Raw genomic sequence first — 22,704 nt, 5'->3', positions numbered from 1 at the left:
AATGGCACATATTTATATAACAGAAAAGCTAGTTTCTTGGGTGCCTATTTAAAATAAAATTAAGTTCAAATCAAAGACACATTAGAGAAGGATTCTCTTTGTCCAGCCTTAGGTTTTGGTCTAGTAGTCAACCTACACGTCTTGAAGCAAAATCGTTGGCTCCGTTTTTCGTGTTAGTTTACAATCAGTTGCACGGTGGCTTTACCTTCCATTAGGAGCACTTTTTGTCTGTGTCACTCTGCAAAGCTGCGATGAGAACACGGATGCAAGCTCAAGTTAGACCATGAAGTCTCCTCCTGAGAGTATTCTTAAAAAGAAAAACCTTCCTCTTATCCTTTGAAGTTATCACAATTCTTCAGCCAAACTTTCATGGGAAAGGCAATGATCTTCCTGGCGGCATATTAATTGCTTTCTTCCTTTTTCATGCTCTCTAGGATATTTATATCTCAGCCCTTTTGACCCACATTGGATGCTCCATCCTTCTCGAGGCAGGACTGCTGCTGGTATAAATGCCATTTGGGCATAACCAGATACACAAGATGGTGGCATACATGAATTAGAATGCCTTTGAGAATCCGGCTGCAAGGGAACACCAGGTGCGTGGGGAGACGCCAGGCTGGCTTATCACTTTGGGAAGCTGGGCAGTGAGTGTGTGTTCTGGTGTATACCCAGTGGTCATAGATTGACAAATGACAAAAATCTCTTTTCATGCTGTGTCAGCAGGAGGACTTATTTTGTTGAAAGTGTGAGGTAAGCAGAGATTTTGACAAGATTTAGATGTGGGATAGGGTGGGGGTGCGTTGGAGCTAGTCACCCAAGATATTTGTGCTTTATTAAAAAATGGCAAAGTTGATGCTATTTTATAGGCAAGAGGAAAGACAGCTCAAACAAAATAAAAAAATACAGTCCTCTAAAATCAAGTAGAATGGGTTTTATGTGTGGGATGCTTTTGTTTTTGTGTTGTTTTCTTAACTTTCATATACCTTTTTCTGTGGAACAGATGGTCAGATGTGAGCTACTTTGAAATGATGCAGTTATTGGCTATGGAAGACATGGAGATGTGCCACTCAGACCCCCCACTAAACTCCGTACAACAGAGATGTGAGAAATACAGTTGACCAACAGCCTCCAGCCCTCAGCACTTTCAGGCTCAGCCTCAGTGCTGAAACCCAGGACACACTCTTCATGGGACAGCCCTCCGCCAATGACTGGGCAAGGGCGGGTTACACAGTCTAGCACTTTCCACCCAAAGCGGGACTCCCCAGATGGGCAGTTTTTGCTCTGGAGAGCCCTGTTGAATGACAAAGACTTGGTCAGGTGCTCAAGGGAAGCAGTTCTATTATACCAATGTCAAGGTCTACCTGGGAAAAACATACATGTGTGTGTATATATATGTATATATAATTTATTACATACTATATGCATACATATATATTATACATGTGATTTATCATATACACATGTACACACATATGTACATATAGGTATTTTATATGCTTATTTTATATACCTAGCCTCATTTGGAGGCTATCTGGGTAGATGCCTCCAAAGATTTATTTCTGAAAATTTCTGATCCTTTAGACACACCCTGCTGCACACCATCAGGAACTAAAATTTCTCTCAGCACAGGAAGACAGTAGAGAGGACTTTCCCCAACAAGGCAACAGTTGCTCTCTTCAAAAGCTGCTCCCACCTTCTCTCCTGAATGCCAGGCCTATAATCTGGGCTAAGCTGCTGCATAACCCAGCCAGAGACATGCTGGGCCTGACAGCAGACAAAAGGGACTGTGCCCACGAAGGTGCTGCAGGTGCAAAGTGCCAGCACGCACTGGTAGGGATGAGGGGAGGGCATACCCAGGGGCACTCTCTAGAACTACAGACTTCAATGTGGTGTCAAGAGCACCAGCGAAAGGTGCAAACTCACTCCTAGAGAAGTTTCTAGGAGCCTGGAAAAAGTGATGGCTCACACTGAGCAAGGTTCGAATGCCTGAATTACCATGGCAGATGGCCGAAGAAGGGACCAAAAGGCTCACAGATGTTTGCATGGTGGAATAGATGTATTATGTGACTCTGCTAGGCCCACTGGACAATCACGTTCCATGGAAGGCCAGAGGACAGACGCACCAGCCACCAAAGCCAGCAGGAATATACTGGAGAGGGAGGCACCAGCATCACTAAACAGCTCAGTAGAGGCTCCCTAATGCCAGCCAAGGCTGATGCCAGGAAAGATGATCATGGAACTTGGCTCTGACAGCAATGGAGATGATGGGTCCCTGAAGAAATACAGGCCAGGTGACATCACGCTACTGTGTGAAGCCAGGGATGCTGGGGGACAGTCATAATTTCTGTAATGACCAAGAAGATCAGAGGGGCAGCCAAGGGGCCTGATCCTTAAAGAGTCAAGGACATGCTTAATAAAGCACAGTATCCAAGGGGCAAAGCAGATGGGCAGCCAGCAAAAGAATGGTTTCCTCTGTATAATAATATAAAAGAGCAAGGGCCAGGCGCGGTGGCTCACACCTGTAATCCCAGCACTTTGGGAGGTTAAGGCAGGCAGATCACCTGAGGTCAGGAGTTCAAGACCAGCCTGGCCAACATGGTGAAACCCTATCTCTACTAAAAACACAAAAATCAGCCGGGTGTGGTGGTGTGCCTGTAATCCTAGCTACTCAGGAGGCTGAGGCAGGAGAATTGCTTGAACCCGGGAGGTGGAGGTTGCAGTGAGCCGAGATCTCACCACTGCACTCTAGCCTGGGCAACAGAGCAAAATTCCATCTCAAAAAGAAAGAAAGAAAGAAAAAAGCAGGAATGGTTGAGAAAGGTGGAGAGCAGTGGTCCCAATAAAAAAACCATGGTCCCTGCTTGCTTTCTGGGTCTGAGTCAGTTTTCAAATCTGGAATCTGTAGACTGAAAAGGTAACAGGTACCCAAAGGGCAGGACCCTCCGACACCATGGCAAATATGGTAATTTTCCCAATCTGTCCCCAAAAAGACCTTTGGCCATTTACACAAGTGACCATAGACTGGGAGAAGGAGAATGCTTAGACATTTTGAGGACTGTTATAGAAGGAGTTTGAGTTAATAATGATAGACTCCGTTAAAGTGGGAACACACAGGGCTCAGAGAATAAAAGGAATCCTAGAAAAGTTTACAGTGGGTTTACAGGGGCTGCAGACCCCCTGGATGTTATTTTCCCAGTCCAAAGATATTACAATAAAATTAAGCTTAAATCAAAGTTCACCTAGAGAAGGATTCTCTTTGTCCAGCCTGTATTAAGGTTTTAGTCCAGCAGTGAACCTAAATGTCTTGAAGCAAAATCGTTGGCTCTGTTTTAATAAACTACTAGTGGCATACTAATTGTTTTCTTTTTCCATGCACTCTAGGATACCTATATCTCAGCCCTTTTGGCAAACGTTGGATGCTCCATTCTTCTCGAGGCAGGACTGCTACTGGTATAAATGCCATCTGGGCATAACCAGACACACAAGATGGTGGCATACACGAATTAGAATGCCTTTGAGAATCTGGCTGTGAGGGAACATCAGGTGCGTGGGGAGAGACCAAGCTGACTTATCATTCATTAGATTAGGAAGCTGGTCGGTGAGTGAGTACCATTGGGATTGATGTATTAATACTTGGCACATTGGATCTTTAGCTTATAGAGTAACAACTACCATAGTAAGGAAGGCAAGTAAGTGGAAATCTCTGACACTCCCTGTCCCTACTCCGGCTAAAGTAGTCATATAAAAGAATATTGCACCCTGGGCTGTGGGGAGAATGGTAAACATTAGTATCACTCTTAAAGAAAAGGGGTGGTGAACTCTTACCATATCTTTATTGAACTGGCCAGGATGGATCCTAGAGAATGGCTATGGACTACTCCAAGTTCAACCAAGTGGTAGTACCAATCGCAGCTGCAGTGCTTCAGATACGTGATATGTGGCCATTCATTTGACAAATGCATTTTTTTTTCCTGTTTGAATCAGGAATGAGGGTCAAAAATAGTTCACATCTTATGGACCAGACAACAACATATATTTCTAGCTTTGCCCCAGGGCTATAAGTCTCCCACCTTCTTTCATATTGTAATGAAAGAGATCTGAGTCATCTGGGTACTACAGAACATCACCTTGATTCACTGTATTGACATCATCAACAAACCAGGCACCATGGGCAAGAGATGGCCAGCAGGCTGGATGCCTTAGTAACACACAGGGGCTCCAGAAGGTGGAAGATAAATCCTACAAAGATTCAGGGATGCTATTTCAGTAAAGTTGTAAGGAATCCAGTGGCCAGGAACATGCTGGGACAACTCCTCCAAAGGAAAAGGCAAATTGCTGCATCTTGTAGCCTGTCTACAAAGAAATTCTTTCTTCTTTGTCAGCTTCTTCAGGTTCTGGAGGCTACACATTCCAAACCCAGAGAAATTGCTCCAGGTGATATGAAATTAAGCCAGCTTTGTGTTGGTCTGAGAACATAAAAGAATTCCACTGCAGCTCCAGGCTATGATGCAAGCAGCTCTGCTGCTTGGGCCATGTGTTCAGTAGGTCCTTTGATATTGGAAGTGTGTTTGGTGGAAAAAGATGAAATGTGGACTTTATTACAAACCCCAGTGGAAGAACTACCACGTAGGCCCCTGGAGTTCCGGAGCAAGGTCATGCCATCTGCAGCAAAGAATTACACACCTTCTGAAAATCAGCTGTCTCACGGGACTAGGCCGTGTGATGGAATATTTGTCTAAGAGACAGTGGTCATGTATCCAGAACTTCCCATGAAGACCTATGCCTTGTTGGACCCACCAAGTCATGAAGTCAGGTGGACCCAGTAGCAATCTAGCATAAGATGGAAATGACAGATCTGGGACCAGTCACGAGTAAGATGCCTGAGTAGGTAGTCCAGACTCCATGTCACCTGACATAGTTGTGTCACTACCTGCTCCCCAACCAGATCACACATATGGCTATATGTGGGAAGGTGAATACGACAAGATGGAGGAGGAGGAAGAAGCCTAAGCCTGGTGCATGGATGGACTCAGTTGGTGTGTGAGTGCGCAAGCCTAAAGCAGACACTGGCTGGCTTCATGACAGCCTCATTCAAGTGGCCTTGAAAGACAATGATAAGAGAACATCCTCTCAACGTGTGGTCCTTTGGGTGAAATAGCTTGTCATGCATTTTATATCAAAGGAGAAAGAGTTCTGAGGTTAGCATATATACAAACTCATAGGCAGTGGTGAATGACATAGCTGGCTGGACAAGGGCCCGGAAAGAAAAAGGTGGGAAAATCAATGACAAAGGGGCCTGGACAGACAGATGAGGGTGGACATGAAGTTTGAAGATCTTTGTGTCATATATTATCACCTACCAGAAAACATCCACTACAAAACAGGAACTAAACAACCAAGTACACAAAATGACTCGGCCAGTTGATGTCAAGCAGTCTTCGTCAGTGTTGGTCCGATGGGCGCATATATAAAGTGGCTACAGCAGCAGGATTGGAGGTTATGCATGGGTCAAACAGCACGAACTTCCATTTAGCAAGGCTGGTCTAGCTACCATGGTATCTGAAATGTTCAATCTGTTCAACCTGCAAATAACAGAGACCAAGGGTGAAATCCCAATATGTTACTGTTGGGGAGACCATTTGGCCATTTGGTGGCAAAATAACCACATTGGACCCCTTTCATCCTGGAAGGGTCAGCACTTCCTTTCCACAGGGATGGAGCCATATTCTGGACATAGGTATGCCTTTCTTGCCCAGGGGCCTCAGCCAGCACCACTAATGGAAGGCTTGTAGAATGCCTGATTCATAAGCATAGAATTCCATGCAAAATAGCATCTGACTAGGGAACCTGCTTTACGGAAAAGGAAGTGTGGGAGTGAGCCCACGGCAATGGGATTCACTGGTTGGAGTAGTGATAGTATGAACGGAAGATGCCAGCGTAGGTGAGAATTGAAGTAAATTGCTTAAGGAGTAGGTAAAGCACCACCCTGAAGACAATATTATGCAAGGATGAGGTGCTATTCTCCAGGATACTGTGTACACAGCGAGTCAGAGACCTTTATAGGGTGCGGTGTCCCCAGTAATAAGACTACATGGATCCAGGAACCAAGGTTTGAAGGCAGGAGTGGCCCTACTTGCCATTACTCCCAATGATTACTGGGGGACTTTGTGCTCCCCAACCCCTCATCTCTGGCCTATGCAGTTTGAAGTCCTGGTTCCTCAAGAGGGTACACTCTCACCAGGGGACGTGGCAAGAGTCCCGCTGAATGATAAGCTATGGGCTGTAATGGTGCCTGGACACACTGGGCTCCTTGTGTGCAAAGACTAGCAGGCAAGAACATGAACCATCATCTTGTTAGGAGTAGTTGACTCTGATCAGCAGGAGGAGGCAGGGCTATTGTTATACATTAGGTTCAAGGGATAACATATGGCACTCAGGTGACCAATTTTGGTGCCTCTTGATACTCCCTTACCCAATTAGACTGTGATGGACAAGTGTAGCAACCCTAGTCTGATCAGCATATGGTTACGAAGGACTCAGACTACAAGGAACGAAGGTTTAAGGTTTGAGTGAAAGCACCAGGTAAGCCACTGAGACCAGAGAGACAAAAGCCAAGGGGTTATAAGGATAGTGGAAGAGCGAGAGAGTGGGTACCAGCTGTCACTCTGAAATCAACTGCAGCGACAGGGGTTTTAAGCCATTTTCCTAGCCTCCCTCTTCTAAGTTTCCTCTCAGATAGAGAGGCCTACCAGAGCCCTAGAGGAGCTGCCATTGATCATGGATGGAAAATTGGATCTAGACATTGCATGGAGTGGACCATGGCAGACACTAAGATGCAAAACTCAGACCCACCCTCAGAAAAGGGATGATTTCCAGCTACAAGGTGTACGGTTAGCTGACAGCTTCCAACTGTTGGCTCCTTTAGCATCTGTATCAGTTCAAGCTGAGGTTATGTTCTTGAAGCATTCCTGTATCAATGATTGAGAAAAGTATTGGTAAAGGGCCCTCGCCATTTCTGGCCCAGGCAGGACTCATCTAATGGAGAATCTTTGCTCTAGAGCATCCTATTGGGCTGACTGATTAAGGTCTATAGCATGGTCTGATGGTCTATCTTGCTCAACCCTACTTCGTCCCCATTCTTTCACAGGTGTTACTCCCCAACCAACTTTCTGCACTCCCAACTCCACCTTAGCATCTGCTTCCTGGACAAAAGAATCTGTGACACTGGTGTCTCTGATAAATTTACAAGCCCTGTACAACTGTTTTGCTTCACTGTATGAACGACCATGGAGTCCAGATAGTTCTGTAATGCAGTTATTTCTACCACTTATCCACTGATTGAATAATATCTAACCTCCTAGATCTAGCTCATTAAGGTGATTACATCTAAGGCTATATTTACATTCTCCCTGAAAATGGTAATGTTGTCATAACAGGACCCTCGAAATGCATGAGGTAATGGAAAAATGAAATTCAAATTTAAAGCAAACAAAATTTTTAACACAACCAAGACAGTTCCTATTGTCCTAGTTGTATTCCCTAACAATGGAATAAAGCTTACATCTGCCCTCAAATAATCAAATATTTCAGAAAACATTTTTCTCTCTAGTCTGTATTATCTGATGCCTGCTTCCCAGAGTCTCGTTCTTATTTATTTAACACCTTAATTGTATTACTTAGGTGACTAAGAAGCATTCAAGGATGCAAAGTCAGAATGGTCTGATGAACTGAAATTGCACTGTCTTTTTTTTTTTTTTAAACAGATCTAGATCTTGCAGACCATAATAGAAAAGCTGTCTCCTCTATTTTTAAAGTAATATTTATATTCTTTACAAGGCTCTCTCTTGAATTTTAAGGAGGAACAGTAGCGTGACTGCCTCATCCTTTCCAAGAACAAAACCTTTGATAAAGACTCCTGGAACATTAAATTATTGTTTTTCCTCAATAAATGCCCATTTTAAGTTCACTTGGAACATAATGCCTCCTTGATAAAAGTCTGAGTTGGAACTGAGTGATCTCTCTCACCTTTGGCTATCTGCTGAAACCAGTTTTAGGGCTCTAGAGTGTCCCGAGGTTAAAGAACAAATCATCAGTCTTCTTGGGTCACATTACTTGTTCATTTATTATTGTGAGTAACACCCATCCTGTGTCCAATAGGGCATTTCAGAGGAGAAGGGAGGACAACAGATATGTCCCAACCACAATTTCACAATTCTGGAAATGGTATGAGGGCAAATTCCAGTCTGGATCTAGAGCTATCAGCCACATCAGTGATTCTGTTACAGAGCCAATCAATTTAGTAAATGGATATTGAGGACATCTCATTTTAGTTTTTCAGTGAAAAGGAAGACTAACAATAAAGGTGTGTGCTGGGGAACTTTAGCAGTAAGCACTACAGTACAGCTGTCAGTGCATGGGTTCTGCAACCAAACTGCTTGGGTTTGCATCCTGGTCTTGCCATTTACCAGCCATATAACTTTTGGTATTACTTAACCTATCTGTGCATCAATTTCCTCACTAGTAAGAAAATGGAGATAAGAGTGTCAACCTCGTAGGTAGGGTTGTTGTAAAGACCAAATAGGAACTTCTTTTCCAGAGAAGAACTGAAAGAGAAATGTGACTTCAAAAGCCAACCTTCTTGTTTTAAATGCATTCTAATAACTAGAGAAAGTCACAGTATTTTCCAGTCCAATAGTTACTGGATGTCTTGATACATGTCTACTTTGCAGGTACTCAGAGAAGCTCACACTAAATAGTAATTAAATAAAACGTAGTACAGAGGCTTAAATTACAGTTCTTTGAAATTTGAATAGCAGGCAGAATAATCTTAAACAGGTCATGATACTTATGTATTTCTGAGGCATTGAAAGAGAAGTGAATGAACTCTGTCTCTTAAATACAGAAATAAAGTACAGTCCTTAGACTTTAATCCTTGGTGCAAGGTTAATTCATAATGGCTTACCAAGAAATTATTGATAAGCAAGCAGGGTTCAAACGTACAAAATTCTAATACATATAAAAAACTATTTTTCTAAGGAAAAAAGTAGCCCCTGAATAAGAACTGGCAAATTTTAATTTCAACAAATGAGATTTTTCCATCTTACTCATGAAAGATGATGCCAAATATCTTAAGACAGGGTTTATCCTCAAAGGATTAAAAAGCAGTATAAAGAGCATGTCAGAAGTATAAGATTTTGCTAACAGAAAAGCAATAACACGTTTCTTATGAATCTTTGTTTTGTAGTTTTCAACTCTGGCAAAATTCCAATTAAATATGTCAAAATGGTCAGACTTACTAGTTTGGGCCAATCCTCCAGAGAACTCAACCACAGAACCAATGAATATTTTTAGCTATATAAAAAAATATATACCTTGACCCCACACTCCAGAAAAAAAATCAGAACACAAAGAGAAAATGGACTTGAATTTTAATTTTTTAAAAGATTATCTATATATATATATTAATAAAAATGCAAAGAATAGACCTTCATGTTTAAATTATATTCTAAAATTAAAAAAAAAAAATATATATATATATATATATTTCCATTAACTGCAGGAGACAACTGGCAAGTAAAGAGCCTGAGAGAGTCCAGTCCCTCTCCACCACTACAATGGACATATATTTCAAGGAAGCACCTATGAAAAATAGTAGAGTGTTCACAACACATCTGGTAACACAGATAGCTTCTGGGTGTTCTTGAAAGCAGTTTGTTTGCATTTTCAATTTGACATGAAATGAAGGGAAAAATCAAATTCATAAACAAAAATGACATTACTTGGAACAATCTAGTATTCTGTATTCATGTTTTACATGCCCTAGAGCCTAGCATTTTCATGCAGCAAGCTACACTCACATGTGCGTTAGTAACAGCTATCAGCTGCACGCCTCAAATGGTGATCAGCTCGTAGTGCAAGTGCTCTCTGCTCCTACCACTGCTGGTTGAGCAACACAGCTGGAACATCTGGTTAGAACTGAATTTTCCTTTCTTTAAAAATAAGCAAAATTTTTAAAAACACTGTAGCATTCAGTCCTGTTATACCTAGCTCAAGTTACATTTTGGCCTTAATATTAACTGAAAGGTCTTAATAACAAGGGGCTTATACTACCTGCTGCTTTCTTACGTATTTATGGCAACGGTGGCAAAAGGTTGCAAAAACTTAATAATAAAAAAAGATATATAACTGGATTTTTTCCTTTAAAGCAATCTAGGATATTTCAACAATTCAAATTCAAAAATTGATTTCTACTGTGGCTTCAGCAGCCATTCACCCACACGTAGAAAAGATCCCTTGGCTTTGATTTGGTTTTCTTTATTACTCTTTTCCTTTTTCATAACCGGAAATAATTCCTATTTTAGAAAAGATATGTTCTATACATTATGCCTGTAGCAACATATCAGTAATACTGGCTATGACAGCATTTTGACTCATAATGTCAATAATATGCTCTCACTGAATCTGGGCAAAGTCAATATTAAAATACAGATAAGCTGCAGACAATCAATTAGGCATAACATGTAAACTCAAAGGTCCATGGTCTCTTCTCTCCTTCTTTTAGTCCTGTTATAAAAATAATTTTGGTTACAAGTGTCTACACAGCACCAATTTTATTTCAAAAGCAGCATCTTTACTCAGCCACCCAAATGAATCTATAAGTACACATGCTCAAATAGCTTTTTGCATTAACTTCTGTCCTGTAACTCTAAAAGACCAGTAATTGTATTACATTTTTCTCTTAATCAAAAATTATTCAGCAATTATTAAAACCATCAATTACAATGCCGTAAAAATACCCATATTCGCTGAATTAAATGAGAAGCTCCCTTTACATGCAACTGTATAATAAAAGAATTAGGCCCGCAGTTGATAAACACTGTGTTCTGTAGTAACAGAAGAAACAGGTCTCTAATAGTAAAAAAGCATTTCATAAAACTTTGCCATATATAAAATATCTTATTAATTGTGACCATTCCACTTATGATTAAAGCATAACATAAGTGTTTGTTCTGCCTTCTGCTGTGGGACAGTCCAGGGTCATACAACTTCAAAAAATAAGAATGCATCTGTTTCCCAGGCGGACAAAAGCTTGGGGCTCAATTACGCTGTTTCTCTCTCAAACTCGTCTGCACTCATGCGTACATACACAAAGCACCTACAGTTTCAATCTTCATGACACTGTTGCCATACTTTTTTCCTACCAAAAGTCTGTCGGGAAAATATGTTTGCAAAATAATTATTCTTGTCTATACCCAGCCTGGATCTCCATTGCTCATTTTTATGATTTTGAGAGATAATGTCTGCAGCAGAAGGAGAATAGGCCTTATTTATCTTTCTCAAACCCTTTGGTTTCCACCTTTAATGTTATACTGAATGTAGATTTGACTCAGTAGGCCTGGGTCAAAGGCTTTACAGATAGCAAACCTGAAGTGCATTAAGAGAATAAACATCTGCCACATGGCACAGGAAAATTTAAAAAGTAGCATTAATAAACACAACTCCTCATACATGAAGATTTTACAAGAGTCACCTAAAAATTTCATAAAAAATTAAATTTGTAGGAGGGGTGGAATTATGTAACAAAGGTCAAAAGGTCAAATGCAATCAGATAACTGCATTCTTTGAAAAATACTTCACTTACACACTTGTATTTCTCAAGCTTCCCATCCATAAACATGGTGGACTGAGAAAAATACACATTAAAGAAAGGGATTACATCTGACTAACAAAGGAACAGAAGAACAAACAAAAAGATTTCCAAGTAGGTAAGGAACTAGCTTTTACAGAAAAGTGCTTTAAATGTGCTTCTGCAAAAAATATGACTTGGAGGCAATTGTGAAGTTTTGACACTTATACTTTACTCATAGATTGGGCAGTTATACTTCTATGAGGCAACTAAATTGAAATGTAAAACAAAAGAATTGTTCAATTATTACATCACAAAGCCCCAGGGAAAACCTGGGCATAAAAGCTCCCTTTGATTAATGTTTCCCACTTTTAATGCAAAGTGCAAGGGCAAGGTCTTCGAATGGATGACACAGGTGGGAAAGTCATAAGCTCTTCCCCCACATTCCCCAACTTCATTCCCCACACACACCATAGATAGTTTGTGAGCTAATTCTCAACTCTCCTGGTGCACTTATCCAGGACTCTAATGAATTATTTATAAAGTCAGGCCTCATTTCCCAATAGTTTAAAGTAATGAAAAAGAAAGACATGAGAAAATACATTCAATAAGCAAAAACAGAAGACCTCTAGAATCTGACATATTTCATGTTATGAAAATAATGGCTGACATAACGTACTAGGGACATTAAAAGTGAGTTAGTAACATACAAAGAGATCAGACTGTTCTGCCGGTGCTTCCAGAATAACTGCAAGTTTTCCTGGAGTTTTCACTCTACATCTATTCTTCTTCGAGGTTCTAACAGAGTTATAGCTTCTTACTGCGTACCTGAGATTAGAATCAGGTTGAAAAATGCTTAAAACACTTTCAATTATTTCAAAAGGGAGAAATGAGAACAAAACAAAAATCACCCAGGTTGAGAAATAAGAATTATGAACAGAACAAAACTATTAGGTAAACCACACATCAAAATGAAAAAAAATGGAACTGAACCAAAAAAGCCAAGGAGGGAGGGTAGCGGAAGGAAGAACCGGGAGAGAGAAGTTCTGGCCCTTCCTGTGAAGACTCCTTGTCTCTCCGTTTAAATTCTCTAGGAGACCCTTCTAAGAGGCTGCACTGTTCATGTTATCTTCACAAGTGCACCCAACAGTAATGATAACCAGGTGGCAGGCAAATCCCAGTGAACACAGTAAGAAGTCGGTGATTTCTTTGTCATCTTTCCTTACAGAGGGCACATACACTGGAAATGTGGCCAATTCCGCTGGCTGAGCCAAGTAAATCTGTGGTAGAAAATACCAAAAATGGCCCCTACCCACTCCAGGGGGAAAAATATACAAAATCCCTCCCAAACCTAAACAGAACAAAACAAAACAAAAACAACCTTCTCTCTCCTAAAGAAAACCACATTAAAAACAAATGCCCTGCAACAAGTCCTTATGTGTACATTTTCACAAGGCTGGTAGAGGTTATTTTGTTTTGGATTCCACGTAAATTTTATCTCCATCCCTAATACCAAAGGAATGCAATGCCCGAGAGCTGTACTTCATTTCCTCTGGGCCAAAGGGTGCTTCATGGTCAAAATAGTAGAGAAGCATGTTGCTTGTGGGTAACTGTACCAGAGTTTTTAACTGTTTCTTTAGTTCTGCAACTGTTTGGTCCAGACGAATGCTCATTTCTTCCACCTGATCGTTAAAGTGGACTTCTACTTTTGCACTGCTCTGGGGTCTTAGGTCCACTTCTGCCAAAGGCTCCAGCTTCCCATATTTTGTGATCAGTTCATGATACCTAGAAGGATTAAAAACAACAACACTGTCAGCTTAAACTACTAGCACATGTACTGTGGAGTTCGTCCCAACTACAGATAAACAATATTACTAGGCTCAACATCTTTTAAAAATCTTACTCTATCATTATGACTACTGTGCATTCTGTGACCTAATATGAGTGCCCTAGGGAGGCCACTGTAAAACCGGGAAATCGGTTTTCCTGAAGATGGCCACTATGCCTACTGTTAATCAATGATTACGTAAGAATAGGCTTAGGAAAAAATGGAACCTAGAAAAGTAGACACTATAAAGATAATAGAAGTCCAGTCTCTCTGTAGAACTTGCTTTCTTGGGTGTCATCATCAAGAAGTGCAGATATCTAGGCATGTATCTCTTGGGAATAGATGGAAAGATGGAAGGAGGCCAGCAGTTTCTGAGGCCCGGAGAAGCCATAACTTATAAAGAAAAGCATGTAGTTGTATGTTAGCAATTAACCTAACTCTTTCAGAGATGCCTTGTTTGAATGTTCCAATCTAATTTCAGGTGTAATACATAGAATTTACGGAAGAATCAAGAATACATTCTTGGAAAAAAGTGGTAAATAAGGGATACACGTTTCTTGATCAAGGAAGGAATATAGAGCAAAAGACACCAAGAGGAAAGTGAATTACAGAGACGAGAATAGGGCCCACAAAGGTCATGTTTCCCATAGAGAAAATTTTGTCTGCACTGCCAGCCCTGGAGGATCTAGATCTGATTTTATCAAGGACACTTACAAGTTTCCTATATATCAGAAAGGGAAAAAATGTTGAAAAAAATTAATATTAGTTTTATTAAAACCAAGATACAGTGAAGTCACTTTAATTAAGGATCAGAATACAAGTCACACAAAATTATCCCCCTACCTCCTCCACACCACTTTCAGCTTTAACTCAGTTAAAATCAGTGTCATAATAAGGTTTGTGGGTGCATTAAACATACAGTAAGACCAGTGTGGCCAGGTATGGTGGCTCGCACCTGGAATCCTAGCACCTTGGGAAGCCCAAGGGGAAGAATCACTTGAGCCCAGGAGTTTGACCAGCATGGACAACATAGCGAGACCCCATCTCTTAAAAGAAGAAAAAAAAGACTGCTGTGCTTAGAGATGGAAGTAATCATTTCCAACAAGTGGAATAACAGGGAATGTTAAAAATAGCCCTGGCTCTGTCTTCAGGGTCTTGACTCCATTTTATAATTAGCTGTGTGACTTGGAAACTCACTGTCTTTTTGGATCTCAGTTTCCTCATTAGTAAAATTAGGAATAATTTCTGCCCTTCCTACTGTATAAGACAGTCACAAGAACTAAATAAAATACCAAATGAGTAAACACTTTGTAAATTCTACGTTCATAAACAAATAAAAATATTTACATTATATTACTGCTGCTCTGAAGCTTATTTTAAAGCACACATACCCATTAAAAAATATAAGATTTCTGGACACGGTGGCTCACACCTGTAATCCCAGCACTTTGGGAGGCTGAGGCAGGTGGATCACGAGGTCAGGAGTTTGAGACCAGCCTGGTCAACATGGTGAAACCCTGTCTCTATTAAAAATGCAAAAAAATTAGCCAGGCGTGGTAGTGCATGCCTGTAGTCCCAGCTACTCAGGAGGCTGAGGCAAAAGAATCACTTGAACTGGGAGGTGGAGGTTGCAATGAGCTGAGATTGTGCCACTGTACTCCAGCCTGGGTGACAGAGTGAGACTCTGTCTCAGAAAAAAAAAATGCATATATATATATATGAATGACTGAAATCTACTCAGGTGGGACTTCAGGATGTCAGGATTTTAGCAAAGGCAAACAAAATAAAACAAAGCAAAACAAACAAACACAAAGCTGCCAGGACTTGAAATTTTCCAAGCCTCTAAACTGAAAAGGTAAGATGATTCAAAGTCTAGGGGTATCTTTTCTCCACCCCATATCCTAGTATATATGTTCAAATAACTGAAACTAGGTTATGAAAATTTAACAAAATCTCAGAAAAGACAGCAGAACCCAATGGTCAAATAAGAACTGAACCCAAGTCTAGAGATGTTTTACCTTCAGACTATAGAAAAGTAAAATTGTAATACCCCAGCTCTCATATTTTGCCTAGGAGTAACAAAAGAAACAATGTCAAAGTGTTCAAAGAGAATTTACTCATACTACATTTCAGCAAAGCGATGACATGAAGAGAAGTGACCACTTCAAGCACAAGCAAGATGATGAGACACAAATGGCAACAGAGCACATACCACAGCAAAAAGAATAAAGGAGAGGAACACGTAATAAGTAAAAGACAGAGGCAGAACTCAATCTGAAAGAAAACACAACTGAAGAAAAAGAAAACACCCCACAAAACTCAAAAGTCTAGAAATTACTAAGTACCTGAATATAAAACCAGCACTCAAAGATAAATGATAAACTGTAGAATGAGATGAAAATGGAGACTGCAGAGCTAAAGAAACAAACTGAAGAGCAAAACACCACCAACACAGACCCAAATAAATGAATTAGAAAGAATGACCCCAAAATATTATACCTAACCTAGTGCTTTGGTTTGAATGTGCTCCCCCTCACCAAGCTCATGTGTTGGAAACTTAATATCCAGTGCAACAGTGTTGACAGGGGGCATCTTTTAGAGGCGACTAGGTCACAAGTGCTTCATAAAGAGATTAATGGTGTTACAGAGGGAGTCGGCTAGTTATCCTGGTAAAAGTGAGTTCAGCCCTCTCTTGCTCTCTTGTTCTTCCTCCTTCCATCATGGATAATACAGTAGGAAAGCCATAGCCAGATGCTGGCACCCTGATACTGGATTTTCTAGCCTGTAGAACTGAAAAATAAATTTTTTTTCTTTATAAATTACCAAGTCTGTAGTATTGTTATAGCAACACAAAATGAACTAAGGCACCACATTTTTTTTTTCAGAAATAAACTTAATAAGCAGATATTCTAAAATGAGAAATAACTTAAGAAATAGAGCACCATGAGTCCTTCTGGTAAAAAACAAAAACAAAACCCCACTACTCAACACTGAGATTAAAAAACTAGGGATAAGCTCTGAATCTATTTAAATATAAAACTAAAACACAGTAACAACTGTATACTCCTAGACTCATTCATACTTGACATTATAGCCAACTGAATTAATCTCAACCATAAACATATTTGTACACAAAATTATGACCTACGTTCAGAAATTAGCCTATCTTCCATAAATGGGTAAGTATATCTAAAAATTAAATGACCTATAAATTCAGACACTCTGAAGTCTTAGTTTTCTCAAAATCAACATGTTCAAAAACAACTGCCACTCCCCAACCGTGTTCTCTTCTAGTATTTCGTATCTCAGTAAGTGGCACTGGGAACTATCTAATTATCCTAGCCAGAAAGTGGACAGTCATTCTTATTTATTTCTCTCCTACCTCTTCTCTACTTCTCTCATTCAATCAATTACCACATCCCACTCATCTTCCTACATATCCCATGAATCTATCTGCATTTCTCTTGTTCACTCACCTTATAAATTCAGGCCACTATAATTAATAACCTAGATTGCTACAATTTTTTGTGGCTGCATAAACTAGATGAGCTTTCTCAATATCTGTTTCAACCTCCTCCTGGTAGGCCTTCCTGTATTTCCAAGATGGAAAAGCTGAAAAATACATTTCCCACACTCTCTTGCCAATGAGATTTAGCTTCTATCAATCACAGCCCTGGAGAGAAGCAGTAGATCTAGTAGATACAGTGTGGAAACAGTTTGGGTAGAGGCTTCCAAATGACTAGATCACACAGTTCAAGCAGTCTGTTTCTGTTTCTAGAGTCAACGACTCCAGCAGCACCTTGCTGATCTCCAGATCACAGTTAAAGTGATGTGATTAGCACCAGGGACAGCAGCTTGTGAATTTTCCCTTTACTTGATTCCTTCCAAAGGTGAGCAGTGCCCTTGGTGGGCCAGTTCCATGGTACTATTCTAGAGTCAATCCTAGAGAGGAGGCCTAAGTCTGCTCCTCCAGCCCTTCCACAGATTTTGTAAGCACTTTATTCACTGTCTGAAATCCCTTTCTTCTTAAAAAAGCTAATGGCTTTCCATGATCTCAGGGTGGCCCCAAGATAATCCTTGTCTTTATGATAGCCACAGGGTTTGTTATAAAGCACAAATTGTATCCCATCACTCCTCTACTTAAAATCACATAACACCCACCAAAATAAAGTCCTAACTCTTCAACATGATTGTGGTAGGCAGAATTTTGGCTCCCATATCTGGGTAGGCCTAATCTAATCATATGAGCCTTCCAAAACAGAGTTTCCAACTAGTAGCAAAAGAGGAAGTCAGAGACAGTCAAAGCACCAGAATTTGACACACTATTGCTGGTTTGAAGATGGCACACATGGAAAGTATAAGAAAGAAGAGAATTCTGCCACCATTCTGACTGTATCTGCAGAGAGATTCTCCTCCAGAACCTCTGATACAGAAAATAGCCCTGCTGACATATTGATTTTAGCCTTGTGAGACCCTAAGCAGAGAACTCAGCTGAGTCACACTGGGCCCAGACTTCTGTCCCACAGGACTGTGAAATACTAAGTAGGTATTGCTTTAAGCCATTATGTTTATAGTAATTTATTATAGCAGCAATAGAAAACGCATACAGTAAGCATAAAAAGCCCTTCATGATCTGGTTCCTTCATAACTTTCCAACCTTATTTTGTGTCGTCACCATTACCATTTTCTGCACCTTCCTTTCCACTTGTTAAAATCTTAAAATCAATGTTTATTTATTAATTTATAGGTAAGGCCAGCAGACTTTTATACATGGGTTAGGCTTTGGATGTGGGCTTTGAGAAATATTCACTATTAAATAAAAAAGAAGCAAGAGTACTAAAGTTGTGATTCACTATACATACTGAATATGTTCCCTTAAAAGCTACATAAATAAAAATCATGGTTTCAAGATAATCTGTTTTCTCCCAATTTTCTTATTTTCCACTTATCTTTAAGCAGGAAAAATTAGTAAATATAAGAAATCATGATTTTACAAAATGTCCAGTAAATTTCAGAAAGCAATTCTGTCCTAGTCTTTCAACTTATATATTTTATTCATTATCCAAAAGTCCATCCAAACTGGACTATACTGCATGCACTGTACACCTGAGCTTTTCTTAGCATGAGTTCCAACGTCTTCCTCAAGTATACTCTGAAGTGGTAGATGGTTTCTGCTGACTAAGCATTCTCTGAAATTAATGATTTCGATTTATATTCTACCAGTCAGTATCTTCATCTGACTATTAACAAGTATTTAATATTCATAAGCCCCACTTCTGAAGTGGGCAAAATGTAAATAAATCTACTTTGGAAAATATTACCGATAAGGATGTATTACAATCATCAAATGCTAAAATGTAAAGTATGCCATGTTCAGAAGTTCTCTGGTCCATTCCACCATGACCTTCTAACAGAAAATGGCCAATCACAAGTAAAACAAAATTTACTACAAACAGCATAAAGGCCAGCATAACCACGTGGGCAACTGAGAGTGATAAATGGAAACCAAATGCTAGCTGCAATCCTGTGAAGAATACCACCCACAGGCAAACTGGTGTGTTTTTTTCCCCCTTCTTGTTAAATAAAAACACCCACTGAGAGAAAAGCTTCTTTCAACTTTAGGGGTCTTTGAATCATAAGCAGTTAGAAATCAGGCTACCAGCAGAGTGGGGTTGAAGGTGATACTAACAAAGAGAGGAAGAGAGAATGAAGCCATCTGCGGTGGAACCAGGCTAGCTCTACTCCCAGTGCAAATAAGCAAACATTCATACACTCAGGTCCTGGTCCATGGCACACCTGTCTAATGTTACGTAAGAGCAGATTTTAGTAGCACAGTGGTCATTTTTAGGAGAGGTATGCCTGTTTCTCCATCTTGCCAATCCTCACTCTTGATTCCCAAGACCTGGGGGCATTTCCTCAATCACAATTCAGTCATATATGACTCCAGAATAGGAAGATGTGGTACACTATTTGAAAAAGACTACAGGTTCCTGCCATATGTCTTAGTCTGTGTTTCTATTTATTATAAAACCTAAAACAAACATTAGTTTGCTCTCATGTTTGATTAGCCTTATAAATGACCCTAAATAAACAGTATATATTTTACATAATTTTTAGGAAATTGTAAAATGAAACTCTGTCTAGAATCAGGGACTTTCCAATGGCAGAAAGCATTCAGATTTGGACATCAAATCTCCAAATTCACAATCTTTAGGAGCATCCTAGGGAAAAATAAGGGAATTTACATTTTCTGCAGGTGCCTGCGCCACAATGGGATCATAAATATCCCAGAAGTACTCTATTTATCCCTTACAACTGTCTAGAGGTGTATTCATGGGTAGCTTATGTAGTAGTCTCAAGTTAACAATTCTGTTAATCAATCATTCCTCAAATGCAGACAAATATTGAATCAACTGAAGTCTTTACTCTAGATAATGCTGTATTACTTCAAAATAAATCCCTAATACATGCATCTCTTTTTTAAAGAAATGTAACAAATAAAACATGAAAAATCCCAGATGGTTCACTTGGTTAAACTAAACCTTGAAGTTTAATTAACTAAAAGAAAAATATGGCCAGGTGTGGTGGCTCACACCTGCAATCCCAGCACTTTCGGAGGTCGAGGTGGGTGGATTGCCTGAGGTCAGGAGTTTGCAACCAGTCTGGCCAACATGGTGAAACCCCACCTCTAGTAAAAATATAAAAAATTAGCCAGACGTGGTGGTGTATGCCTGTAATCCCACCTACTCAGGAGGCTGAGGCAGGGGAATTGCTTGAGCTGGGGAAGTGGAGGGTGCAGTGAGCCGAGATTGCACCACTGCACTCCAGCCTGGGTGACAGAGCGAGACTCCGTCTCCAAAAAAAAAAAAAAATTATTGAGTTTGTTTCCCAAGGCATTGGGAAGGATTCCAAAGTACATTCAAAACATCTTCTGACTGTTGTTATCTAATGTCTCTTGCTATAGTATGCTTTCTCACTTTTGTGTGGCATCATATCCTGGGACATCAAAGAAACCTCCTTAACATTCTACAACTGGGACTTGACAACCTACTCAAGGTTTTCTCAAGGTCACCAACATTCCACTTATTAAAACACATAAGCATCACATTTTACAGGTAGAAGGAATCTTAGAAACCATCTATTACATACTTTACAGATGTAAAAATTGAGACCCAGTTTGTTAACCCAAAGCCTCATAGCTAGTGAACGGAAGGGTGGAGATTAGAACTCAGGTGTTATTCTGAGACTATCACTGTTTTAGTTTCATCATCTTAGTGGTTTACTGCATATTGTTCCAGAAATTATTTTCTCATTCCTACATTTCAAATGTCCCCATTCAATCTCTCTTCAAGGGTTCTCATTTCTCTTATTATCACCTATACTTGGGTAGTTCTAAAAATTCACTCCTGAACACTCTTTTCTTTTTATGAGTTCCACCACAGAGCTCATTCCACTTACCTGAAGCCATAGATGTTTCCCACTTGTCTTCCACAAATATCTGCAATTCACCTACCTCCAGAATTACTTAATGTCACCTTTCATACATATAGCAAAGTATCTTGAAGTGAATTTAGTATTTTCCATTTAGTTTTTCAACAGAGCTTAAGTCACGGAACTACATTTGTTTCAACTCATTATTTCTTAAATTCAAGTGTTATCAAAAATCATCTAGTAATGGATAAACAGAATGTGTTCTATTCATATGATAGAATACCATACAGCAGTTAAAAGAATGATTTTAAACCACATTTATCAATATGTTGCACTTTTGCTCCAGACGCAGAGTAAAAATTGATAAAATGTAAAAAGGTTGAAATCTAAGAAGATATAGCCCAGGCTCAAAAATGATAAGCATCTCCATGGACCAGAAACTCAACAGAAATACAAATCACAGAACTAAAACTACAAGACCTCCAGGCTAGAAATCTACAGCAGCAGAAGCAGTAAGGAGTTCAGGTCACACAAGGGCAAAGGAGACTGAATGTGCTTCATGAGGGGCAGGGGAACTAGAGCCAGGTTCCCTGCTTGAAGTAGGGGTAGAACTGGGTGATGAGAGGCTGTGCATGAAATGAGGATGAAAAAAAGAAAACTTGTGCAGATCCATTGCCTAAGGCTACCTTTGTAGAGCAATGGTTCTAATAAGTAAAAGAATAAAAAGATAGCTCCACTACCAGGAAGTGAATTAAATCACTAGGTGCTTAAGACTAGGAATAGGCACTATCTCTGTAATTATTACAGGACAAGTTCTCCAAATTCCATTATAAGGGCTGGTTCTGGACCAGGAGTTAGGTGAGCTGCTTAGAGGCAAAACCATTAGACAGGGAGAGGCAAGCTCCAGCAGAAAGACATAACAATCCAAAATGCGTATGTATCTAAAAACAGATATGTACACAAGAAATAATGAAGCAAAAACTGGTAGAACAACAAAAATAAACAAACCCATAATTACAATTGGAGAAATCAACACTCCTCTCAGTAATTGATAAAACCAGCAGAAAACTGTTAATGATATAAAATATCTGAAATATAAAACATGCCAACATCAGAATACACATTTTTTTCTAGTGCATATGAGATAGTGACCAAGACCATATTCTAAACCGAAAATGTACCTCAAATATACTACAACAGACTTTAAAAGAATTGAAATAGTACAAAGTACATTCTCTAACTATAATGAAATTATACTAGAAATAATTAACAGAAAGATGAGGAAAATCCCTGGAAAGATAAGGAAAATATCTGGAAAATAAACAACATACTTGTAAATAACCCAGTGAGTCGAAGAGGAAATCACAAGATAAATTAGAAAATATCTGAATTCAATGAAAATTCAAATATAACAAATTCCAATTACAGAATGTATCTAAAGCAGTGCTTAAAGAAAAATTTATAGAATTAAATATTATAATAGAAAAGAACAGTCTCAAATCAATGATCTATACTTAAAACACCATAAAAAGATAAGCAAATTAAATCCAAGGCAAGAAGAAGGAAGAAATAAAGATATGAGCAGAAATCAATGAAATGTAAAAATTAAAACAGAGAAAACTCATAAAACCCGAAGCTGGTTCTTTAAAAAGGTTTGTAAATTTGATAAACCTGTAGCTGGACTGATTAAGAAAAGATGATGTCAATACTGGAACTATAAGAGGGAACATCACCACAGACCACAAAGACATTAAAGGCTTATGATAAGCAAATACTATGAAAAACTTTATGCTTAAATAAAACAATTATAATTCAACAA

The 22,704-nt window shown here is 39.4% G+C and overlaps 2 protein-coding genes across 6 annotated transcripts in view; both read right to left on the bottom strand.

The window, feature by feature from the left end:
- TECTA (tectorin alpha) overlaps nucleotides 1-5,445 on the bottom strand; it is a 92,117-nt gene extending 86,672 nt beyond the window's left edge. The window contains exon 1 of the mRNA XM_023208479.2: nucleotides 5,361-5,445. The gene's annotated coding sequence lies outside the window, so the exon portion shown is untranslated. The remainder of the gene's footprint in view (nucleotides 1-5,360) is intronic.
- TBCEL (tubulin folding cofactor E like) overlaps nucleotides 5,421-22,704 on the bottom strand; it is a 74,782-nt gene continuing 57,498 nt past the window's right edge. For 3 of the 5 annotated variants that reach the window (XR_003308064.1, XM_023208484.2, XM_026451100.2), the window contains one exon: nucleotides 8,104-13,411. Coding sequence is in view for 3 of the 5 variants with exons in the window: in XM_023208484.2 (XP_023064252.1) it covers nucleotides 13,093-13,411 (319 nt within the window). In the remaining 2 variants the exon portion in view is untranslated. Of the gene's footprint in view, nucleotides 5,583-6,852; nucleotides 6,969-8,103; nucleotides 13,412-22,704 lie in introns of those variants that run through there. The other 2 variants (XR_002730920.1, XM_023208486.3) reach the window with 2 other exon arrangements.

Source organism: Piliocolobus tephrosceles, chromosome 13 (genome assembly GCF_002776525.5).
Source record: "Piliocolobus tephrosceles isolate RC106 chromosome 13, ASM277652v3, whole genome shotgun sequence".
Lineage (NCBI taxonomy): Eukaryota > Metazoa > Chordata > Mammalia > Primates > Cercopithecidae > Piliocolobus > Piliocolobus tephrosceles.
This window is presented reverse-complemented; position numbering and strand designations above follow the sequence as displayed.